The 23,346-nt window shown below is 41.1% G+C and overlaps 2 protein-coding genes across 5 annotated transcripts in view; both read left to right on the top strand.

Moving 5' to 3' along the window:
• Positions 1-20: 20 nt before the first annotated feature.
• Positions 21-3,574, top strand: sumo3b (small ubiquitin like modifier 3b). The gene is made up of 4 exons (XM_034110638.2): positions 21-153; positions 1,439-1,567; positions 1,721-1,792; positions 2,447-3,574. Exons 1-4 carry the CDS (start codon positions 133-135, stop codon positions 2,510-2,512), a joined length of 288 nt encoding a protein of 95 aa, XP_033966529.1. The 5' UTR covers positions 21-132; the 3' UTR covers positions 2,513-3,574.
• A 2,515-nt stretch (positions 3,575-6,089) lies between these two features.
• Positions 6,090-23,346, top strand: part of fmnl2a (formin-like 2a) — a 47,319-nt gene continuing 30,062 nt past the window's right edge. For all 4 annotated transcript variants that reach the window (XM_034110634.2, XM_034110635.2, XM_034110636.2 and 1 more), the window contains exons 1-2: positions 6,090-6,729; positions 21,989-22,072. In XM_034110634.2, the coding sequence (XP_033966525.1) occupies positions 6,616-6,729; positions 21,989-22,072 (198 nt within the window). In that variant the 5' untranslated portion in view covers positions 6,090-6,615. The remainder of the gene's footprint in view (positions 6,730-21,988; positions 22,073-23,346) is intronic.

Here is a 23,346-nt window from a genome sequence, read left to right as displayed (position 1 = left end):
GTCGAATTACATTTCAAATCACAGTACGCGCGCGCTCCTGATCTAAACGAAAGAGCCGGAGGAGCTGATAACACGCTTCACAGTTAACAGCCTGCTTCTGCGTTATCAGTAAACCACCGGTAAAACAGCACAATGTCTGAAGAGAAGCCAAAGGTTTGTAACATTTCTCTATCTCTTCGAAGGAACGTCTTGTTCGTGTTTGCTGTTGGCTGCCAATGGTGCCAGTTTCAAGTTAACGTTAGCACATTCAGCTAAGCTAACGCTAGCTGCTTCCAGGCTACAGACTCCGCATTTGAGCGGGTCGACGGAGAAAACAAAGGTTGACCAAATAGCGGATCTTTTGTCGAACAGCGCTTTGTTTGCACTGTCCCCTCAGTATGAGCATCCGCTACTGCTAGCTAACGTTTCTCAGTTGTTTAATCATACATTGAGGGTGGATTTGTTAACGTTGGCTTCGGAGATTGCAAGTGAATTGAATGATTTGTGTTTTCCCTTTGCGCCATTGTGGCTTTCAGCGCCAGTTTAAACATGGACTAGCTTGCTATGCTAACCACAGGGGGACACAAATGATTCAAGATTGAAAGGTTCAGATGCTTTATTGTCATGTGCACGGGAGCTACAGTGTAGTTATAGCAATTAAAAGTTAAATCTAAGGCTCCTCCAACCATGCAACATAAATATACTGTATATGAAATACTACTATACTCAATATTGCAAGAAGAAAAAGAGTATAACTAAATGGTACACGGTCATGTTGCAAAACCAGTGTGCAAGTCATGCAGGAAAATACAACTATTAACATGTCAAATAAAAGAAACATTAGCTAAATGTTGCAGAAAAGGTTTTAAGTGGATGCAGAAGTCTATATACATGTAAATAAAAGCAACGACATGATGTAGAATACATACTACTTATTGTTGATATAAATACATTTGTGAGATGCACACAGAAGAATTATATGGAGTTATGAAGGTGAGTGTGTGGGTTGGAGTTGAAACGACGAAGCTTGTCGCTACGTCTATGCTCTTTCTATTGAAACTTTAACGGAAGCTAACATGAGTTTGCTGTTGTTGTAGTAGAGTCACCTCATACTACCGGACACCGGCAGGTTAACGGTAAATGATGGCGGTCGGTGGCTGCTTGTACTAACCATAAATACATCCATGGTAGTAATGGCAGAGGTTGGAAACAGGAAGACTGAGCAGTGTTGTCTTCCTAAATGATTATGATCTAAATTAAATGCACTCTTCAATACATTCCCACATGGTGGTTTTAATTCGTCCTCGTGTTATGTGAGTGTAATGGGGGTCGTCGTCAGGATTCACTAGCAGCACTTTCCGATCCCCTCTAAATAAACATTAGCATCATGTGGGAGTGGATATTGGATAATGTCATCATATCTCAGTTTTTTTTGCTAATGAGTGTTTTTTTGTTGCAGGAGGGAGTGAAGACAGAGAATGAACACATAAACCTCAAGGTAGCTGGTCAGGATGGGTCAGTTGTACAGTTCAAAATTAAAAGGCATACCCCTCTCAGCAAACTAATGAAAGCCTACTGCGAAAGACAGGTACGTTTATTCTGAAAGACTGAAACATATACCTGTCGGTAAATTGAACCTTGACTTAATAACATCACAATGGAATGAATGACCTAACTGTTGTTTATATTTTTGGTTTATAGCTACTGGGTGCAATATTTCATTTCTGTTTTTGTCTTGCAGGGACTGTCAATTCGTCAGATAAGGTTTAGGTTTGATGGACAGCCAATTAATGAAACGGACACACCTTCACAGGTTAGTAAAAGCTAGTCTTGTAGTGTAACAATGGATATGATAAATGAGTGGATATTCATCATTCACAGTATGGCTGCACAATATAAGAAAAACTGACTTTACAGTTGTGTCTGGCGCACCGTCCCTCCCTGTTGGGGTGTTACACTTCAGGCCTTCCAAACCAACACACCCAGCAGCTGACTGAACCATCGATTTGATTCACCTGGTCAGATGCAGGACTGCCAATTGAGAAATGTAGAAATATAACTGTTTGATATAGAAATTGTAGCACCTAGACTGGAGGAAATGATTGGAAAACACTGGATAAGTAAAGAGAAATGATACATGAGAGTTTTCCTTTTGTCATGCCGCATGTTACTTTGCTGACATTGCACTTCCTATGATGGGACTAAAGCACGTGTGCACAATGTCAATGTAAAACAATATGTGGTGCAGCCCAAAACCATTTGTATTGAACATATAAATATTAAAAACTAGCAGCCATCCCCAAAATAACATTAATATATTATATATCCAAACAGGAATTACAGAAAACAAAGCAGACGTATTGAGGGTTTGATACCAAGCTCTACTTCTAAGGAGATATATTGTGCATTGGCTGTAGAGTAATATATATATATATATATATATATATGTGTGTTTTTGTTATTACAGCTGGAGATGGAGGATGAAGACACTATTGATGTATTTCAACAACAGACCGGGGGAGTCTTTTCTTAAGTTGGACCTGGACTCTGGAAAGAACATCCACACCAGTTCTTCCCTGTTGTATTTGTTTCTCCTTTTTTTCTCTCACTCTGCTTAGTCAGGCTGTTCACAACATGGAAGAAGGTAGAAGGTTTTGCATTTTGGGCCAAAAATGAACTGACATGCAGGGTAATTTAGAAACATGTTTTATTCACATTAATGGATGATTTGAAATTGTTCAGGGGCAGGTCTCAGATCAGATATGGCTCGTAATGGCTCGTAAACTGCTACAACTACTTTTGATGTTGAAATGACCTCACGCATGTCTATAAACCATAAGCTAAACTACAAGCCAAAACCTTACTTTTCTTCTTCTTTAAGATTTCCAGATTGTTGTGAGCATTTAAATCCAGGGGGGGGGTCTCAATTACTTTTAGTTCATGTACTTGATAGGATTTCTATGGAGGATAACGGCTGGATGGGAGCTTGTGGTTATTCTTTGTAAACAGGAACAACATATTTCCCATGTAATAAAGTTGTCTTTTTTTTTAAATTTGATGTATCCATGCCCAAGACAAATGCGACTTCAGATCCATATGGATGTTTTACCTCAATATGGTCACCCTCAACTCAATAGTAAATAAAGTACAGTAATGTTTCTGGACCAAAAGGCTAAATCAATATTCTTTTATAAAAGGGTTTGGTTAATATGTAGATGTAAAGGGTTACTGTCTCTAACGGTGGTCTTTGTCGTCACACAGCAACGGAACAGTTCTCTCGATGTGTTCATTGATTTCTTTCCAACTATTCAGGACTCTAGAAAACAAATATTTCATCTTTACCAGTGAAGAAAATGCATATCTCATCTAACAATATATATTTCAGTTAATGTATAAACTATTCAGGCAATACTTTGCTGCCAATTTTTACTTGTTTGTCAAATCTATCTAAACAGTTGCTTAGTTTGTTGAACTCATGTGTTAGTAGAAATATCATGTCCACTTAGTTTTGCAGGGTGACATGGACATATTTCTTTTGATTTGTACATTATTTGTTGTCCCTATACTGTATACAATAAATATAGTTTGATACTCAGTCTCTGGCATTATGTCTATGTGTAGACCTATAATATTCATATTTCATATATACTGCGCTACACAGTGCAGGGCAAATATTTTTTAAACCTCCACATCTTGGGTGTAAATAAACATAAATCAATTAAATGCCTGACTGTCAAAAATACTTGTTCCTAGATTGGATGGTGATATGATTTGTAACAAAAGGGGCACATACATTCAGGCCACTAATGTATGCTGTTGGAATTAGGGTTCATTGTTTCCAGATGTAACGTCTGGAACAGTTCATTTCACCAAGCCAATAATTATTTGATTTGTTTATCCTCTTGAAGAAGTTGTGATTTGCAGACAGCGGTCTTACCCAGAGTGGGCAATACACTCTCCATACATTAGAGGGCATTGTTGCTCTGAAGATTTACAGGACCACGTCTTGCTCAGCTACATCTGCATCTACTTCATCACTGAAGTCCCCAGCCCTTAATTTAAGAAACAAAGACGCATTTGTTGCTCCACTCCAGCCTTTTGAGGGCCATAACTCCATGAGTCTTCTCTTAAGAGAACTTAATTTCACAGATGTTAACTCAACTGAGCAGCCAATAGAACCCCCTGAGCCTCCTCACACAGAGCTCTGATTGTGCTGTCTTTATTTCTGGCATCTCCTTTGCATTTTATATTTCCTTGTGGATATATCTGGAGTCTCATATTCCCCAGACATCTTGGAAATGCAGCTGCAAGGTGCCCCCTCAATCTATACATTCAAAAACCTCATGAGTCTGTTGGTAAATGCTTCATATATAAATGTAAATAGATATTAACTGTACTGGCCAGATTGCTGTCAATGAATAACACGTTTTTGTTGCTGTGAGTCACAATCAGCTGTGGTCAGTGATGCTTGTCAGGCAGCACATACCATCAATTGTCTGTCTTAAGTCACGCACTGCTCTCAGTGAACAGTGAGGTCTATTTGTTTGTAATGGTTATAATATAATTGGTTCATTAACCACACATTCACAGAGACTGGAATTATGAGAAAAGTGTAATTTACATGAGTTTGTGTTCCCAAGAAAAACTTATAGAGATGTCTGTAAGATATAAATAACTGCATTATAACTAATAATATGTCATGTAATACTCTAGCACACATATAAACATTACTCATTAAGATGACATAATGGATCTTAACAACATTGAATCAATTGAGCCCAGTCAGTTTTCATTCAAGCTAAAATGCTGGTTGTTTCTTTACAAATTCTTCCCATCCTGGTCCTATGTTTTTTTGCATTTGTTGGAATGAGTTCTAATCTTCAAGCTTCTTTCTTCATACCAAGTTTGAATGAACACCATAATGAGCAGCATCCTCTGAGTAAATATAACCTATAAGTGCATACACATGTTCTACACATCATACAACACAAGGGGAGGAATCTGAGCAAACAAGTTTAACTTGGGACACGTAAGTATGAGCTCAGTCAACCGTGTTTTGCATCCTCCATGTCTCAAGCCAGCAACCTCAGATGTGACACACCATCCCCCGTTGAATCAGTCCAGCAGCCTGAATAAAACCACTGTGCATCTGGAGAACCTCTGGATCGCCTCCAGAGCGCTGTATGCTGATGTCATCCTCTTGTGCGTAATGTGGTCCCCACCCTGTCAGCAGATCAGATTTCATCCCATTCCATGTTGAGATCTTTAAGGGAGTCAGCTTTGTCATCATACTATTGTTGTCATGCAATAATTTAAGAGATTTTAAATAACCACGAAAATTAGTGATTACCTATAGTCACTTGATAACTATTGTTTTTGATAACTTTGAATAATAGTATTTTATAATATAGTAGACTTTTTCTACAGTAGACATTTAAACATCACTGTCTTTTGTGAAAAGGATCAAAGATTAAATTCCTCTGGTTATTGAATACAAATCTAGAAAATAGATTGTAATGCTAAATAAATTGCTAGACAATTCACATCAGAACACTTGTGTTACCAATAATGATCATTATTGCTTTATTACAATCAGGTGTGCTATAGTTCCAGGGTTTTGGTGCACATTATAGGTCGATGCCCCCAGCTTACTGGGACATTACATTCATGTGGTGTGAGTTACACCTATGCCATGGCAAAGTCAAAGTGTGTATTGTATATGTAAAGTGATACAAAAACAACAGTAAAATAAAGTGTTCTGGTCCCTAAAGATAGGGCTAGAGTCGACTGCCAATTCACAAGCCAGGCCTACTCTGGGGGGAAAAAACGTTCACATTATCAACTCTAAAATGAAGTTGATGATAATTATATTTCATTTATTCATAAAGGCAACAAATGTACCGCTTTAACATTATTTAAAATACATTGACTAAAAGCCCATAACCTACATGAAGAGTTTGAATTCCCTTCAAAGAGCCCCTGTAACTATCCTGGGGGGGACCAAAGTTCTCTCACAATGGACTCGAAGTACCACAATGCAACACAACAAATATCATCTCCTTAGCGACGGCTTTGGGAACTACGCCCCGAGAAGAAGTCGGAGGCTTGCCCCCTGAAAGGACTCATTGTAGGGAGGGATGAGTCTGTGTGCAGTGGTGGTGTGTGTGCTGTGAGTGTGTGTGTTTGTGGAGCCCCCTCCTCCTTAACTAGCTGGTCAGCAGCGGAGGGATTATCGAAGCAGTTCCACTCACTACTAACAGACGGGGAGACGGGGGGGATTGCAAAAAAGCGTGAATCATGCTTGTCGTCATTACTCCCGGCTGGGAGTGGAGCCGAAATTGTGCAAGATACGGATAACAGCGAAGAAAGGTCGGTGTGGAAGTTTCCAGGTCTCCTCATTCCGCCGTGAAAATGCCTCACCAGGGGCTCTGCCGCTGCTGCTGCTCGGACCCGAGGCTTTATGCTGCCTCCTTCACATGTGCTTTATGTTGAAGAACAGGATATAAACATCTAAGAAATCTGCGAGAGTGACAAAACCAAAGGACCTGAGGATATTTTTGTTTATTTTCGCCGTGCGGAGAATTTCTCAAGTGAAAGAAGGAGGGAGAAAACTTGTAGGCTAGTTGTTGGACAAACATGGGGAACGCAGGGAGCATGGACCAGCACACTGATTTCAGGGGACACAACATGCCTCTGAAACTACCCATGCCCGAGCCTAGTGAATTGGAGGAAAGATTTGCAACCGTTTTGGTAAGTGAGAAAAAAAAACATTTTCATCTGTCTGCTCTTTGTTCCCTCCATGCTTCGCTGTCCTGGGACGGGACAGCTGTGTGTTGGTGGGTGCTGTTTGTCCAGCACGCATGTCCTTTGTTGTTCAGAGAAAAGGGCTATTCCGACCAAAAATAAACTTGTGTTAGAGGCACAAGAGATTTGCATCTGTTGCAATGCTTGAATATTGATTAGAGGGTGAGGTAACACTTAGCAAAGACTTTTCAACCCTTATCAAAGTGTAGATCAACAGGATAGTGAATTTATTGACACTCGAATGTAACTTTTTTTTTTAAAAACTCAACAAGTTTCTGAGGCTTTTAACTTTCCTTACACCATGCTTCAATCCACACCTCTCATTTGGGCTCCCTTGACTTCAAACACAACATATTAAACGTTTACTGTACTTTAGCCTTCTTAGTGTCCCTTGAAAAAGAGATCGTTGATCTCAATGGGATTTTCACCTGGTTAAATAAAGGCAACAAACAAACAGACGTATTCAGCAGCCTAGGTCCATTCCAATGCTTCTGTACAATTCCTAAATTGTTGTAGTTACACCTGCAGTTAAATGATTGTTTTTATGGCAGTTTTTCCTAACTTTATGAGTCCAGGCGCTGGCTCACTGCTGAAGCTCCAAGTGCCCAGCATGCCAGCTCCTTTTGAAACATCTGTCACATCATAAAGTGTCAACCAGCGTCTGTCAACAATTATGTTACCTGAGAGGGAATGCAGCCCATTCCTGGTGTTGTTGAAAGATCCTCCAGACTTTGAAGAGCTTTCAAGTCAGTTAATATGAGAAGGGGAAAGTGTTGATGCTGATGGTTGACTAAAACTTACAACAATATGTTGACTGACTAATGGGGAATAGTTGTAAGAAGCCCCATTGAATGCAAACTACATTTCATTGTCTTATTACTTGTACTCAATAAAGTTGAATCTTAATCTTAAATAATTATTAACCATATTAACTTGCACTACAACATGATTACACAGGCCATCATTGTTGCTATCAAATACTTGTTGCTGAAGGAGACACTTTTCCGCACAAAGCTCCCCAGCCAGTGAATAAAGGCCTAAATAGAAGAACAGTGCAGTGATGGTGAAATTTGAGAGCTGGTAAGATGTGGGTCAAACGTGATTGTTGCCTGTTCCACTGCTCTCATGAACATTAGCTGCTAATTTGACTTTAGAAAGCAGGTTCTTAGAGCAGCTTGATTGAATGTTGAATTTGCTTTCAACCTTTCTTTGCTGCTTTTATTCTGGTTCAGGGCTTTGCGTTTGCTAATGTTGGGCATGTTATGTAATGATCTTGTTCTGCCGAGATTATTTAGCCTGTAAGCCCATTACAGAAAGTGGATCAAGTTGAGGTGGAAGTCAAAGCATTGTGTGCTGCTGTGTAGTGTTGGGGTGTGATTGCTGCTTGTCAGAAGCTGATGAATCCCATCTTGCGCTGGAGGTAGAAGCCTTTGGGGCAGTGAGGTCTGACGCAACACAACAGAGGGATTTGGACCTTCTCCTTAATCACGCCTGCTTTTAGATTTGCTTACGTATGTCCGAGCATTGCCGTTTCCATTAATACATATGGGTTTCTCAACGTCAGGAACAATTACGATCCAAAAATATGTTGGACAAAACTAATCCTTATTATGCTTTCAAGAAGGAAAACAAATCCACCTGTCTAACCTGAGGATTTCGTAGGCTGGCTGTCAGAAAAGCAGATCCTCACAGCATGTCAGGAACTCCCCCACTCACTCCCTTCCTCACCCCTGCTGCCAAGCATGATGTCTTAGCTCATGGTGGGATGGAAGCCCTCCAGCTTTAGAAGAATTTAGTGCTCTAATCCCATAATTTAGTGTTATTTACTGCCATTCAAACCCTAATGTGTCTCAGACGTTTCTGATGGCTGTTGGCTCCATTGGTGTGAGTGGCACTGTGTGACTCTGATGACCTCACTTTGGTTTGATTAGCAGATGATAAGGATAATACCTCGTCACCCCTCTCAGTAGCCTTCTCGAACATATCAGTGGTAATCAATGCTGATGAGTCAAATGTAAGTGTACTTGGCTGCTGATCATCATTCCTTTCACCTAATCATTAATCGTTTATTTGTTATCCTCTTTATAAACAACTGACACTTTTAGTTTAAGAATTACTGCAAAGCAAGTCTTCCCTCAACCTAGGCGTGAGGGAATGGCAGCCGAACTGTTTACCTTCCACTCCTAATATGTTTAATCAACAGGCAAGCCCTGGGTAGCAGTGGCGAGCCTTTTGGATTAAAGTCTTGTGCCGTGTTCCACCACATTCAAGCACACGCCTAACTAAACCCTTGCATTTCCTATCAAGGACATACAGTATTTTAATTCGGGTCCATGCTTTGTGATATGAAAAGCCTCCTTTGAAATATTGACTCGTGACCTCAAACATCTGAACACATTTTATCTGGCAGTCATTTCAATGCCAATACAGTTTTCGTAATATATAAAAAACTTGTATTATTCAAGACACTACTAGGATGTCTTGTTGACTCCCGCTTCCTCAGTTTGGAACAGTCCAAGAACCTGACAAAGCATTTCATTATCATTTTGAGTACCTGGCTGCAACTTGGTGTCACCGGCACATTTTGGACACTACCAAAAAAGATCAATGTGCGATACTAGGGATGTCCCGATCACCTTTTTTTGCTCCCGATCCGATTCCGATAATTTGATTTTGACAATCTGCCGATACCGATTTTTCCCGATCCGATCTTTATGCAATGCATTAAGAGAAAAAAAAGGTAACAGATAACGGCTGGTCATCCAACGCGATGAATTCAGCTATCTTGGCTGTTATTGTGTTGGCCTTTTCACTGTTCTGGGGCAGTTTCTCTTTCCTTTTAAAAGTCTCTGAAACTGTCGGTTGTTTCAGTACCGTTACCTGAGTGGCCGCTGTGTACTCGCCGTGTTGTTGTTGGTGTTTGTTTCTCAGGTAGCGTATTAGATTGGTCGTGTTGAACGTAGCTCTGTGCTTTCCACCACGTGGAACCTCTGCCTAGCAAACATTGCATCTGGCTGTTACACTGCCTTCGCTTTCAATTTTATAATACTTCCAAATTCTTGACATTTTCTCTGTCCCGACTCCCGAGTCACCAGCTGAACGTAGCCTCTCGTTAGCTTACTGCTACTATTAGACACTGCGCCCACTCTGTTGCCAGCTTTGAGAGAAATAAGCAACCAGGTCTATGAAAACAAGCCCAAAGAAAGCAACACATACATGATGTTGTGTAATTTTAAGTCCTCAGGATGACTTTAAGACGTGAACATGGTCATTTTTGTTTTGTAACATTAAATAAAAAAAATATATTTTATATAAAAATAAAAAAATCCCGATCCCCGATTTTTTTCTCCCGATCCCCGATTTTTGGAAAATCACGTGATCGGCTCCGATCCCCGATCACGTGATCGGATCGGGACATCTCTATGCGATACCCTGTCTCTATTTCTTTTTGTGTATGCTTACGGTAATAATGAAAGATATAAAGGCTGTCTGTTTCCAAATAAAAGAAGCAATTCCCTCCCATTAAGTTTTGTACAATATAAAAAAAGTTTCCGCTGAAAGTCAAAAGCTCCATAAACTAGTGGTGCATGGAACAAGTGAGGAAGTGGACCTTGAGCAGAGATTGTTTTGTCAAGAAAGAACTGTAAACTTCAATGTGTTTAATACAAAACTAACTCATTTTATTATGTCTAAGCTTAGTGGTGTTTTTAGACATCCTGCTTACCGTCAGCAACCTGAAAACAACGAGAAAATGTCCTTTCTAAAAGTTAGGGTTAGGCTTAGATGTGAGTGATATCAGACCCACAATTCACCAGCATGCATATCAGTATTTCCAGTCGGATATTTTAATTCATTTTGAATTTTGACCAGTGATGGCTTTGTATGATCGCATGGTACCACTTTTCGGATAAACAACGTTTACTGGCGGCATTTTCTATTAAATTAAAAGCTCCCATTGAAGTCTCTGTTTAATGAATCCCTATAATAATAATAATAATAATAATAATAATAATAATAATAATAATTCCTTACATTTATTATAGCGCTTTTCCAGATGCTCAAAGCGCTTTACAAATACACATTACACATATCATACATGCAATGGTCATGAATCCCTGGAGCCAAGTGCTGATCTTGTAGTGATAAGAGAGTCACATGTGACCTTGTCCGTGATGTGAAGTGAGGTGTAGTAAACCCAATATTAATTGTACAAAGAATTAAGAACAAAGGTGGTAGATTTCCATGCAAGTAAAGGCTGGAATGTATTCACTGTTTCACAAGTGTTCAAGTGGGCTGTTTGCTATGTGTGTAATTCCTGCTAGCTCTTTGCTTTGTGTGTCTTGTAAATGTAACTGTTTAGTGTTTAAAAGGGCTTAGCTTTTCACAGTTGACATCTATTAAAAATGGCTCTGTAGTTACATATAAAGCATTTTTGCAAGTCTTTACCTCTGTTGTGGTTGCCATAGTGTTGCTGAGACAAGTCTACAAGAAGATGGGTCTCACATGATGATGAGCTAGTGTGAGGAGAGCCCTTTAAATGTTTACTGCACAGCAAAACGCTCATAACCCAGTGAATTAAATGGTCATGAACATCTTGGTAGACCAATTTACTCTGGACTTATTGCTTAATCAATCCCAAGCTACCAGTAAGCCTGTCATTAGAGGTATAAGCAACATTAGAAAAGGGGAAAATGGGTCTCTTGGTCTATAAGGTCACACTGGCTGAAACATGAAATGACAGCAGTCAATCTCTGACTCGTATGTACAGAATGAGCCAGTCTATATGCTTGGTGCTGAACCACAGGAAAATGACTCTGTGTAGCAGGAATTCAGCCCAGGCCTCATGTCTGCTCCTGTGCTTCAGCTAGCCACAGAGCTGACATCAAATAAAGTTGTACCCACATCCAAGACACCGTCCACTTCCATCTCAGAGCTGGATATCAAAGAGGCAGAGATGTTTACAGACCATACTTGTTTACATGCCATATGGGGAGAATAGGCTTAGCTCTTGTAGCTGCTCTTCTTAATAGTCTCTCCAGATTACATCTAAGCTTCTTTGTTTAAAGGCGGCTGAAGCACCCTAGGTTGCTGTTATTTGTGCTGCGAGGCCATGCACCTGAAATGTACTCCTTAGGTTAATCACAAGAGAAGCCGTCAGGTTTAACTGTAGAGTAATTTGTCACATGGACAGGTCCAAGGTAGCTGTGTTTGACCTGCGCTCACAACAGCTCAACGTAAAACCCTTTCACAAAAGTATCTAGCTGAGATTAAACAAACTGAAGTTATAAAAGATGTATTTAAAGCTGGTATAATCCATTTATTTCTCGAATAGATGAATCCATAGAACATTATCAGTCGATTCAAGTGGAGATTTTTTTATTTTACAACACAAATGTACTGCCTTGTTTTGCGTTCTCGTGAAATAGCTTAAAGCCACATTAGGCAGTTGCAAAACAGCCACTGTGCTGCCTGCTCAGCACGGGACATCACACTGACACGTGGCATCTAGCTGGTAAACATCTAGAATTCAAACATAGAGACCAAGACAGAGCTACAGTGTGATACTGGAATTGTAATTGTCAGGTGTTCCGAACATTTGCAAATATTGCATCCGATTTGCAGGTTGTTGTTTACTCAGAAAGACAGTTTGAGTTTTGACAGGCCGTCTTCTAGCATGTGATTTAACTCTCCCATAACCTTTCTGGAGACACAAGGATCCATCCATCTCCTACATTGATACATGGGACCCAGGAAGTGACTAAGCCATGTCGACTCTTCTTCATTAAAAAGCAGAACAATGGGTATTGTCTGAGGAGCAGAGGGTGAACACTGGCTGAATCCCGTGCAGCAGACCCGGGAACAGAGCTGCTCTTTATTCTGTGGAGAGCCCAAGACGGAGCCTGGCACTGGACCCAGACCCGGCAGGCTGCGAGAGGCCACCACACATACCCAAATATGTGTGTGTGCTTACATGCTTGTGTATAAGCATGTGTGTTTGGAGCCCCATGATGCCCACCAATTAGCCGTAACAGAGCTGAGCATGAAATGCTTGGGGAGCGATGAGATCCAGCAGCCAGTGAGCTGGCCTCTGCAGCCTCTCCGAAGAGATGTGAGCTGCTGCAGTGTTGAGTGATAATATGAGCTCGAACGCCTGAAAGGCATCTTGCCTGGCTGGCAGACAGTCAGCTGATTATATGGGAACAGGTTTGGCTTGGCCTTATGCAGGCACTGCTGAGATAAAACCACTAGGGCTTCAATCACTATTGTTGTTCTCTGTTCAGTTTTGACATTCACACATTATGGGGTGGTTTGGTTTTCTGCACTGCATCTTGGGGGGCAGTGAGTACTGACAAGGCAAAGTGATATTGACTTTAAAACATTGCTTAAACAAGGAACAGTTCCCGATCCTTGTTCTGGTGCTGGACTGATAGAAAGTCTCTGGACTCTGAGTCTGGGTTAGTGACCTGGTTCTGGCTCAGCTACAGAATAGCAAGAGCCATTGAGATTTTTCTTCACAATGTTGTACTGAATGCCAGCTATCAATACAAACCGTTTGAAAAGAAAGAGAAACTTTTCCCTGGAGCTTTTTGACGTCACTCCTAAGGAAGGCTTTAGTTTTGGACTTGGCTGTGTTTATCTTTGCTGTAGGCCTTCCTGCGTAAGAAGCAGGTGTACAGCGATGCATCCTGGAACAGTCCAGCCTGCTCCTTGTTATGTTGGTCACAGCCAGTTTCCAGGACCGATCCAAGGGCCACACAAAAGAGCAAGAGAGTTGCTGCTCTTTGGAGAAGTGCATTATGGTCCGGATCTGTCTGTGCTCCAAGGTGGCAGCTGTGCTAATAAAATAAGATTGCTCTGCCAAAGTGCTGCACAAAAGTGGGTGTTTTGTTTATGAAACTGTTAAGAATCCGTTGATACAGGACAGCCTTCAAATGTCTGTGGTGTGTTGTGGCTTCAGGCTCAGTATTATCTTGTGACATTGATATAGACGTTTGAGTTGTTGGAACATTTTGTTTATCAATGACTTTTTTCAACCGTGTACATACAATAACTAAACGGCGTCCTTCCATCTAAATATGGGAAGATACATTCTTATATGTAGTGAACACCAAGCCCTTACTTATATTTGTTGTTGTTGTTGTTGAAAGGGCTTGGTAGTTCACTTTAAAACAGCGTTGTTTCTTTTTCTTCCTGAATGTTTTTTCTTGGGACATTTGCTGCTTTTGATGCTGCTAGTGTCAGAAAGGCAGGTTTTGTCAGGTAACGACTTGCCAGAATGAACATCTGCAGAGCAGAATGGGAGGTCCTGTTGCATTTGAATGTACGAGCACTGAAGTACATTCAAAGGCAACAGGACCCGGCCAGAGTTTGATATAGGCCCCGCCACAGCTCCAGACAATGCAGCAGTCTGTTGTTTCAGGCTTTATTGGACAGATGATGTATCTTTCACCCTGGACCCCCCACACTAAAAGCATGTATTCAGTGGGTCTGAAGATTGATAGCACACTATTGTTTTTGTAGGCTTTATTTCTTTTTCCAACAGTGCTTTATTTAACTGGCATTTGGTTAGAAACACATTTGAAATATTTCTCTCAAAAAGCACAGCAGATCACAGAGGTTGTTACGACTGTATCGCAGCCTGAAAGTCAAGCTTTCAATTAAAAACTTGTTTCAAGATAAGTCCCAATGTAGACTAATGTGTACTTCAGTTTGTTGTATTTGTGAGTTAGTATGTTCTGTCAAGTTTAGACGTTTTAGTTTTGACTCTGTCTGCAAAGACAATCCAATAATCCATTACGCCCAGTGGGTAAGCACATTGTCAACTATGTAGTATCCTACTATGCATACTTCTGCCTGGCCTTAAGGACTCATGCTTGCCTCAATGTTTATCTCTATATTCTTTTCTATTCCTCGCATACATTTTGTGTTATCTCTTCATTGGTTATCACAGAGAGAAGCATATTGCTGTGTTTGCTGCCTGCAATTGAGATTGCATCAATCATCATTAAAGGGTGGGGTGTGCTACAAACCATTACAATGGGATTTCTATGGATAATATTTCTATATTAGTTATAATATATTCCAGTCGAAGATTTACTTTTCTACACTTATTCCGCTATTCTTTAGGTAGTTTATGTTGAATCAAAGGCATAGGTGAATAAGAGTCAGACATGTATTTCACCACAGACACAATTGTAGTGCGATGAGTCAAGAATATTAGTCATTATATTTGTTTTGTAATGTTGTGTAACAGTAGTGACTCTTTGGATGAAAAGAATGATTCATTTATAAGATATCTTGAAGGTGATACATAAAAAAGAAATGGACAAATTGTGAATAATTTGTTAAATTATTGGGGAATATATTGCTACAACACAACAGACGAGTGTGTGGGGTTGTCATGGGATACTGTAGTTAATACAAGACGGATTAAAAGCTCTGAAGGATTATACTTAGCAGCATCGTTAAATTAGTCAGCCTCCTTTTTGTGAGCTCATAAATGTCCTGTTCATCCCACTGCCACCTACTAAAAGTAACCCAACTTTATCAGAGGATGTTTTCTTCAAACCTGACCAAACTAATTCAAGTAAACCAATGATTTCATTCCATGACCCATTGTACCTCCCTTTTGAGAGCAAGTGTTTATCTTACAGATAAACAACTTTTCTTATTCATATTTTTTTTTTCCTTCGTACAAAAACACGGACTCCACCTCAGTCAGTCCAGACACTTTCGCAACCCCTAAACATCTGGCCTGGCTGGAACTCATCTGTGTTCATGTATCACTTGTTTTGTTTGGACAACTTCCTGCTGCTTCAAACCATCTCCATAATGTTTCCGGTATTTGGACAACATCCAGCTTGAAAGCCATTCCCTATCGAGCCAAAGGGATTTACCCACAATGTAAACATTACACCAGCCTTTTTGCAACACACTGCTTGTTTGCACACAACGATACCAATCAAGGGTTCAAATGTCTTTTCTCAAAGATGTATTGAACACAATCTGAATCAGAAAGCTTGGCTTTACACTCAAGTTCTAAGACGTTTGCACAGAGGAAGTTACATTTGATTCCACCCACTTGCAGCTGCTGTATTCTGTGCGTATAACTGGATTTCACCGTGTCATCAATCCTATACACTATGGTGTTGCATGTCTGTGGTATGGCTCGCAAAATGCAATTTCAGAGAAGGTGTGGAGAGAATGATATCAATGAAGTGGTTTCTTTCACCCAAGTGTGGCTGGTGCTTAGAGCCCGCTGATGTGAGGTGCAGAACTACAGTATTAAGTCCTCACAGGTGAATGAATAGAATTACATTGGAATGAGCTCGTAACGGGGGAATGAGAGGCCAGGCTCCAACATTTGAACTCACCACGTGGTTAAGAGCCGTTCCAGTGAACAGCTTCACAAACATAAACACTACCGTCCCGTTGAAGGGGGCTGCTGAGCTGGAGCAGGGGGTCCTGCGGATTACAAAACTAATCTGAGGACAGACAGGGGACACCTGTGCCCTCAAAGAACACACAGGCTTACAGATCCACGCTGTGCTAATGAGTGGCGGACAGCTCGGCCTGGATAGTGCATGCCTCAGGGCCCTGCTACTCCTTTCTCCCTTATGAAGGCACTTGTCCCTCACTACCTCCAACATGAACATGATTTGATTCTTATGTCTATTCTGCAGGGCTCCTCTGCATCCCTGTAGGGTGAACGAGAAGAGAAGTAACTGGAATGTACTTTGAATGTGAGAGTGTTTCTCAACTCACAGCCTAAAGGGATAACTTTGTAAGGACTTTGTGAACTGATGTAGCAAGCATTGGGAGAAAACTGTACAGCATCCATTCATTTCCATGGTATTGAGCAATTGGAAAATATTTGTTATGACTAATCTTAAGTAACTGATGCAGTCAGTGGTTGTCTTGTTGTGGCCTGTAGTTTTGTTTCTGTAATGCTCAATAAAAAGACAGCGAGAGGTTTTAAAGAACAGTAATAATAACTTTGAGGTTGGAACATTGCTTTGGATGTTGCAAACTGCGCGTTTACACCATTAGGAGCTGCAATCTGTTATTATTTAGATTTGTGTTGTTTCCTATTCATGGAGAAAACGGTTTTGATTGAGATCACGTAATGCCAGCACTACTTGCTCAGTCTGGAAGATTGAAGTTGTTTCTGGAGTTGGTGCATTAGCAGGAAAAAAAGGTAGAGCTGGCAGAAAGAGGAGAGCGTGGGCGTGTCTCAAACTCAATGCAGCCCAACTCCCCGAGGACAAATCAATCCCTGCTCTGAAAGATACGGGAGAGGAGGAAGTGTGGCGGAGAGGCACTGCACTGCACACTCCAGTCTCTCTCTGTCTCTTGTTAATGTGTTTTAATATGTGCATTAGATGAAGCTTACTCGGAAGCTTGTTTTCAACACTTTACTGACACTATCTTCCTTTTTAGAGCAGTTTTCATGCTGTGGTAGATGCCATGGGTTTTCACATTCTGTATCGGAACAAGAAGACTAATGGAGCATGACACGGGGGCCGATTGCCTATTCAAATCTCACCACTCCCCCAAAACCAAAAAAAGCCTACCAGAAACCTTGTGTATTGTATTTTGTTCTTGAGTGCACTTATTGCTTTTATGTTCAAGAACAATTATAGACAGCTACCCTCAAGAGTCAAGTTAACTTTAATGTAACATTCCACTTTGTGTTTTGTACTTCAGTTTTCATTTTGGTAAAGTACTAACAACTATTTACTATTGTTTTCTGATGATGATGAAACATTAAAGAGATAACCCATCTGACTGTGGAGGCTGACGGCATTAGAGGCAAATTAAACATCTGCAACATCATCAACACCAGACTGTAAGAATGCACTTCAATACATCAGTTACTTTGAGTTATGACGTGTCAGGTAAACGGTTTGCGTGTGCAGTTTGTAACAGTTGTTTGACATTTTGAATCCGGCTCAGAGCTGATAAGTTAGGTCTCCAGTGCACTCGGCAAACTAATTACCAGACTGCAGGAACATTAATGTCAAGTGTGACTGGATTCAGTTGTTCCGATTGTAGATGTTCCGAATGTTCTATTTTGGACTTACATACTACTAAATAGCTTCTTGTTTTTGTTAGCAAAGTACATATTTTTACAGCAATTGCTTCTAAAGCAGGCCCTCATGTGACTGTGTGTTTGCTCTTGTCGCCAGCTGTGCCTCCGCAGACCTCCTGGAAGGTAGTGGTTGGTTGGTTGGTTGGTGGGCTTCCAGCCAGCTGCCTATTTTTACTCCCTTTATGACTCAAACTGCTTAATGAGAGGATGCATGTACACTGACATATTTCTGAGCAATCGGCCTGATGTGAGGTTAAACATTGACATGTATTGATATCTGTAGCAGCTGTTAAAGTTGAACTACTTATTGTCATGGTTGCACAGTCGGAGTGGATCCGCTGTGGCATACTTTAGCAGCACCATGGTGAGAGGGGATCACAGGGCCCCTAACAGCTAACAGGGGATGACTTCTCTGACCCAGGATCTGTTCAACCTGTCAAACCTCAACTGTAAAAAACACATTATCCAGCGGGGATATTGCAATAAAACATTATATTGGCGGGGGAGTAACGCAAGAATCACGTGTTCTTTGTGACGGTGTATATTGTTGTTAAGATCACAAACTCAAAAACAACAATGTGTGTTAGCTGTTCAACCTGTGTGTGTGATTGCCTTTTAGTATACTATAGTTTGCGTACCACATCGACTTCATGGTACACACACACACACACACACACACACACACACACACACACACACACACACACACACACACACACACACACACACACACACACACACACACACACACACACACACACACACACACACACACACACACACACACACACACACACACACACACACACACACACACACACACACACACACACACACACACACACACACACACACACACACACACACACACACACACACACACACACACACACACACACACACACACACGTCCTGCAAAGTCTGCAGCAATAATTTACGTGGCCTGTAAAAAGGGTTAGGGTTTATTATCCATGCCTTTTTGTTGTTGTTGATATACAGCACTTTCTTCGGGTGAGTGTCTTTATAATTCATTTGTATTACTCTCCTTACCTAAGCAACACTTTTGCACACTAAAACCAAGAAAGGCTAACATACATTGTTTCATGTCTAATACAACACTACACCATTTGCCAACTATCCAATATACTAAGTCTCAACTATAGTGTATAATAGAGTGAGTGAGTGAGCCATTATTATTATGCACTTAGCCTAGGATTTATTTTATAAATATTAGTTTTGCTTTGTGTTGTAAGATGACTTGGACTAGTGTCTGAATCAGGGGAGGCCCCATGTGTGAGCCTCAGATATAGCCTAGATTGCTTTAGAGTCTGACATAGGATTCAGTTTGAGCCAAAAGTCACAGCTTTTTCCAAATGTTTCTAAAGGAGTTCACTCTCCAGCAGTACATATGTGGGACAGCTGCTCTGGAGATTAAATGTTATATTGGAAGCATATCCACATTACACAGAGAGGAGATGGTCATCCAGGATTCAACTCCATGATTTCCCCCTGCTGTCACGATCATTTTGAGTTTCTTATGCTTTATAATTGTTTCTGACAAAGTGTGTTGCTGCCTGGTTACCCTTGTTTTATAACACATCTTTCTTGCGTTGAAGTTTTCTTAAAATTGAGATGACGAAGCTTCTTACACAGATGTATGTCCTTGAAGGGTTCTTCAGTTTTAATGTATCAGTTGACGTGTAGTCACTTGATCGTAGCGTCCCATGTTATAATTTGTGGATTGCTTTGTCAAATCCTCCATATGAGGAAATGTAGGTGCATGTGTATTTGGTAAAAGTCTGCCACACCCTCTTCGACATCACCCTATTAATACGGCACACACAGCAAGAAGTCGTGCGGTTGCAGACGCAGGGTAACCTGACCCTCAGAGAGCCGAGTGCCTGTCACAGCTCATTAGCAAAGGGATGAAATGAAGGCTGGTAGAAGTGGCTCTTTGCTTTAGTTGGAGCGGCACCAAGCAGGAAGCCCACAGCTCAGTGCACCCACAGCGACTCGGCAAACAAACCACTCATCCAGCCTGCAGGAGCACAGCACCTCGCATATCCAGCACCAACGTCATTACCACAAACCCATTTGTCTCCAGGCCAAAAGTTAACCAATATCCAGACATAACAACAAAGGAGTCTAGAAATAAAAAAGCTTGAACTTACCGTCCACAATAAAACATCCTGTTTTTACTTTTTTGTGTAATAAAAGGAGACACTTAGTGGCTTTCTGTCATTTAATCTGACTGTCTACTCGGGTGTCTATTTTATTTTAATGTGGACTAACTGTAGTCATCTGGTTAGCAGGCAGACTGAGTCAATAGAGCCTCTCAGACTCCCAATTCCCTGCAGTCAGCACCGCAGCAATCAGTCGGCTGGCAGCATCTCCTGCATACTAATATCACTTCCTGCCCGCTCTCAGAGTACACTGGACAAACAGCAACATTTGTACCACGAAACATAACTGTTGTGCTTCAAATTGATTGTGTTGCACCTAAAAACATTGATAAGCGAGTCAACACACTTTGCTAACTTGCCCCTCCTGAACAGCTCTCTGCATTGATCTCTCTCTTAAAACTGTAAAAGGATAGTTGTGTGGATAAATAGCCTAGCCAAAAGATAACCCACAATATTAGAAAATCAAATCCTTTTTAAACATCTAAGCAAGTTGTGAATTGGACCACTCGTTCAGTGTCAGGTTCTGTGCTGGTGTTACACGCTCATGGAAATAGTCTGGATCCAGGATATTCCTCATTCATCTTCCTCTCGCCCCCCCCCCCCCTGCAAGGAGAATCCAGTGGGGGACAGCGTAGAGGCTGACGGCTGAAAACACACTGATGATCCAGGAAAGAAGCCACAAGCTGAGTGGTGCACGATGGCCACCATTTTTCCTATTTGATCCCGAGCAGACAGTGGAAAGAATCTCACTAACACACATGTTCCTATAACTGTTTGTAGCCTTGACTCAAAGGAGCCCACACCTAAACAATTTATTTTTGTTTAGGTGTTTGCTGTGCACTTTTAACAAATCTCCTGGGCGACTTGTTTTAATTTCAAATTTTTTTGCTGACATATCTGCATTTTATGTGCTCGACATGCTGTAGGTGGTACGATTTTAAGTGTTGGGTAATTGTTTCAAGGTTTTTCTAATTTGCACGAGGGCGGGTGAATCATACAGGATAAAGAAAGTGTTGTAACACTTTTTGGAAGATTTGGGCCTATTTTCAGACACATGGGTCGGATTAGATTTGTCCTCAACAACAATCAATTGGATGGGAAATAAAAGTTTGAAAGTACAGCACGGACAACAGTTTAAAGCTTTCTCCTTCAATTTGAACCACTTGTTTGTCTATTTCCATTTTTGTTCTCACACTAAATCACTCAATCGACTGTCTGTTAAGCGACTTCAAAATACATTTGATGCAGTTTATTATGTGGGGGTCAACCTCGGCCGCCTGGTTGTAAAATGTTAAGTCCAGACTCAGACAATAGAGCTTAGGTGGGTGTCCTCTGCCTCAGTGTAGCAACCTAACTCTTCTTTATCCATGTGTGTTGTAAGACTCCTCTGCAGATATGTTGGGATTGTCTCATCAATGGCCTTTCTGACAGTAACTGCGTAGTAGGAAATGCAAATGAATAAGCCGAGATGTATTAACCAAGAGGAGTTGGGTGTATGTGGGCATCAGACAGTCAGGATATAAACAACACTATATAGAATAAAAGGGAGAAAGGAATAAGCATATGTGAACACCTTGTTATTAACATACTATAATGTTATATTTAACAGACAGTTTGGCATGATATGTGCTTCATACAATCTTACTCCAGAGAGGAAGAAGCCTATTAATGAAGGAGATCTTGTGACCTTTCCCTAGTAGCACCATCCCATCCCACTTGAGTGTGAATATAATGACCATTACAAAGTGAAGTGAAGGAACATGCATCTCAGTAATAATGATGGATAATTATCTTGTATACCTTTTCCTCCTGTGTCTGAGCTTAATAGTGTTTTAGTTGATCTGGGATGTCAGTTTTTCCCCAGACTCCTGTGGATGATGAGGTTTCATTATCCACATCCAATTAACTCTGACCTTTTTCTTTTTTACAGAGCTCCATGAATCTTCCTCCAGACAAAGCGCGACTGTTGCGGCAATACGACAACGAGAAGAAGTGGGAACTTATCTGCGATCAGGTGGGCTCCAGTCACTTGTTATTATGATCCTGGCATGTATTGCTGTAAAAGTCACACATTGGCTGCATCATTTCCAACTTCGGGATAAAGTGGAATGAATTAAGCTTAGGTACACAGCGTTATATAGCTATTGGTTATTATGTATACATTTAAGTTATTTCACTCATCTACCAACCAATCAGCCCTTGATACAGTTTACCTTTTAGGCTTTTCCATTGGCACTTTTGGCCCTGCCTAGTTTAACCCATGCTGCGCTGCTTTATGTGTCCATTATTACATTGCATTTAGCTTTTACCCAAAGCGACTTACAATAAGTGCATTCGACCAGGAAGATAATTGTTGCCGTGCAGCAACCACGATGGACATGGATCTCTGGAGTTGGGTCAAAGAGCACCCAGCTCGCCTCAGCAACAGTGACCTTTCTTGAGCTCGGACAATTATGACTAAAATACCTTTTACCACTCAAATGACCCTGGGTTGAGAACACAGAAAGGGGTTCTTAAAAGTCTGTGTGTGTGTTTAGCGCAGTACTGTTGTAGCTTCTAACTGAATCTCTGTGGTTGGGTTTCTCCCATGTTCCGCTGTTTGTAATTTCAGCTATCTGCTTTATTTCGACCGACACTCAAAGGTAAACCAAGTCAAGCCAGGACGGAAAATGCACATGGAAAAACCCCAAAAGGGAGCATTCAAACTAACTAAATATATAATCCTGTAGGTCTGTCCCACTGCGTGCCGTGACCACAGCACACATGCTCCATCGCCCTGCCTTTATCCTTTACACATTGCCCAGGCTTCCCTGGTCAAGTGGGTTAAGTGGCGCAGCAGGGCGCAGACAGTAAGTTAAAGAACTCGGTGATAGGCGTCAGCACTGCATGTAGGAAATAAGAGAGCGTTGTGCAGCGGGCTGTGGTCTGAGTGCTCCACTCACCCTGCAACCTCCGTGTCAGAGAGTTTTTCTGCCTCTCTGAGCACAGAAGAAAAACTGAGACGAGATCAAGACCACCTCCCACTCAAAGTGTATATATCCACTGACCCTGAAAGGAACAGTACCAAAGAGAGCCCAACAGGCTGCCCACTGGAGTCAGAGATCCTCTTTCAGTTCCGAGTGGACTCCCTTCTGAGACCTAAAGTGAAAATTGTTGGTTCCCTTTTTCTTGTCAGTTAAGCTGTTTCCAAAATCATTGTGATGACAAGCGTCTTGGTTTCTTGTTACTTTAACTTACTGAAAGAACACCAAAAGCCAATACTCAAAGTGTGTCCACATGAATCATTGT

The sequence above is a fragment of the Pseudochaenichthys georgianus genome, chromosome 21 (genome assembly GCF_902827115.2).
Source record: "Pseudochaenichthys georgianus chromosome 21, fPseGeo1.2, whole genome shotgun sequence".
In the NCBI taxonomy this organism is placed as follows: Eukaryota; Metazoa; Chordata; class Actinopteri; order Perciformes; family Channichthyidae; genus Pseudochaenichthys; species Pseudochaenichthys georgianus.
This window is presented reverse-complemented; position numbering and strand designations above follow the sequence as displayed.

Bases quoted from the DNA above. Each gene is read 5' to 3' on its own strand.
- sumo3b (XM_034110638.2), top strand. From the start codon at position 133: ATGTCTGAAGAGAAGCCAAAG. The intron at 1,568-1,720 runs GTACGTTTATTC...TTTGTCTTGCAG, and splicing joins AAGCCTACTGCGAAAGACAG to GGACTGTCAATTCGTCAGAT. The intron at 1,793-2,446 runs GTTAGTAAAAGC...TTGTTATTACAG, and splicing joins AAACGGACACACCTTCACAG to CTGGAGATGGAGGATGAAGA.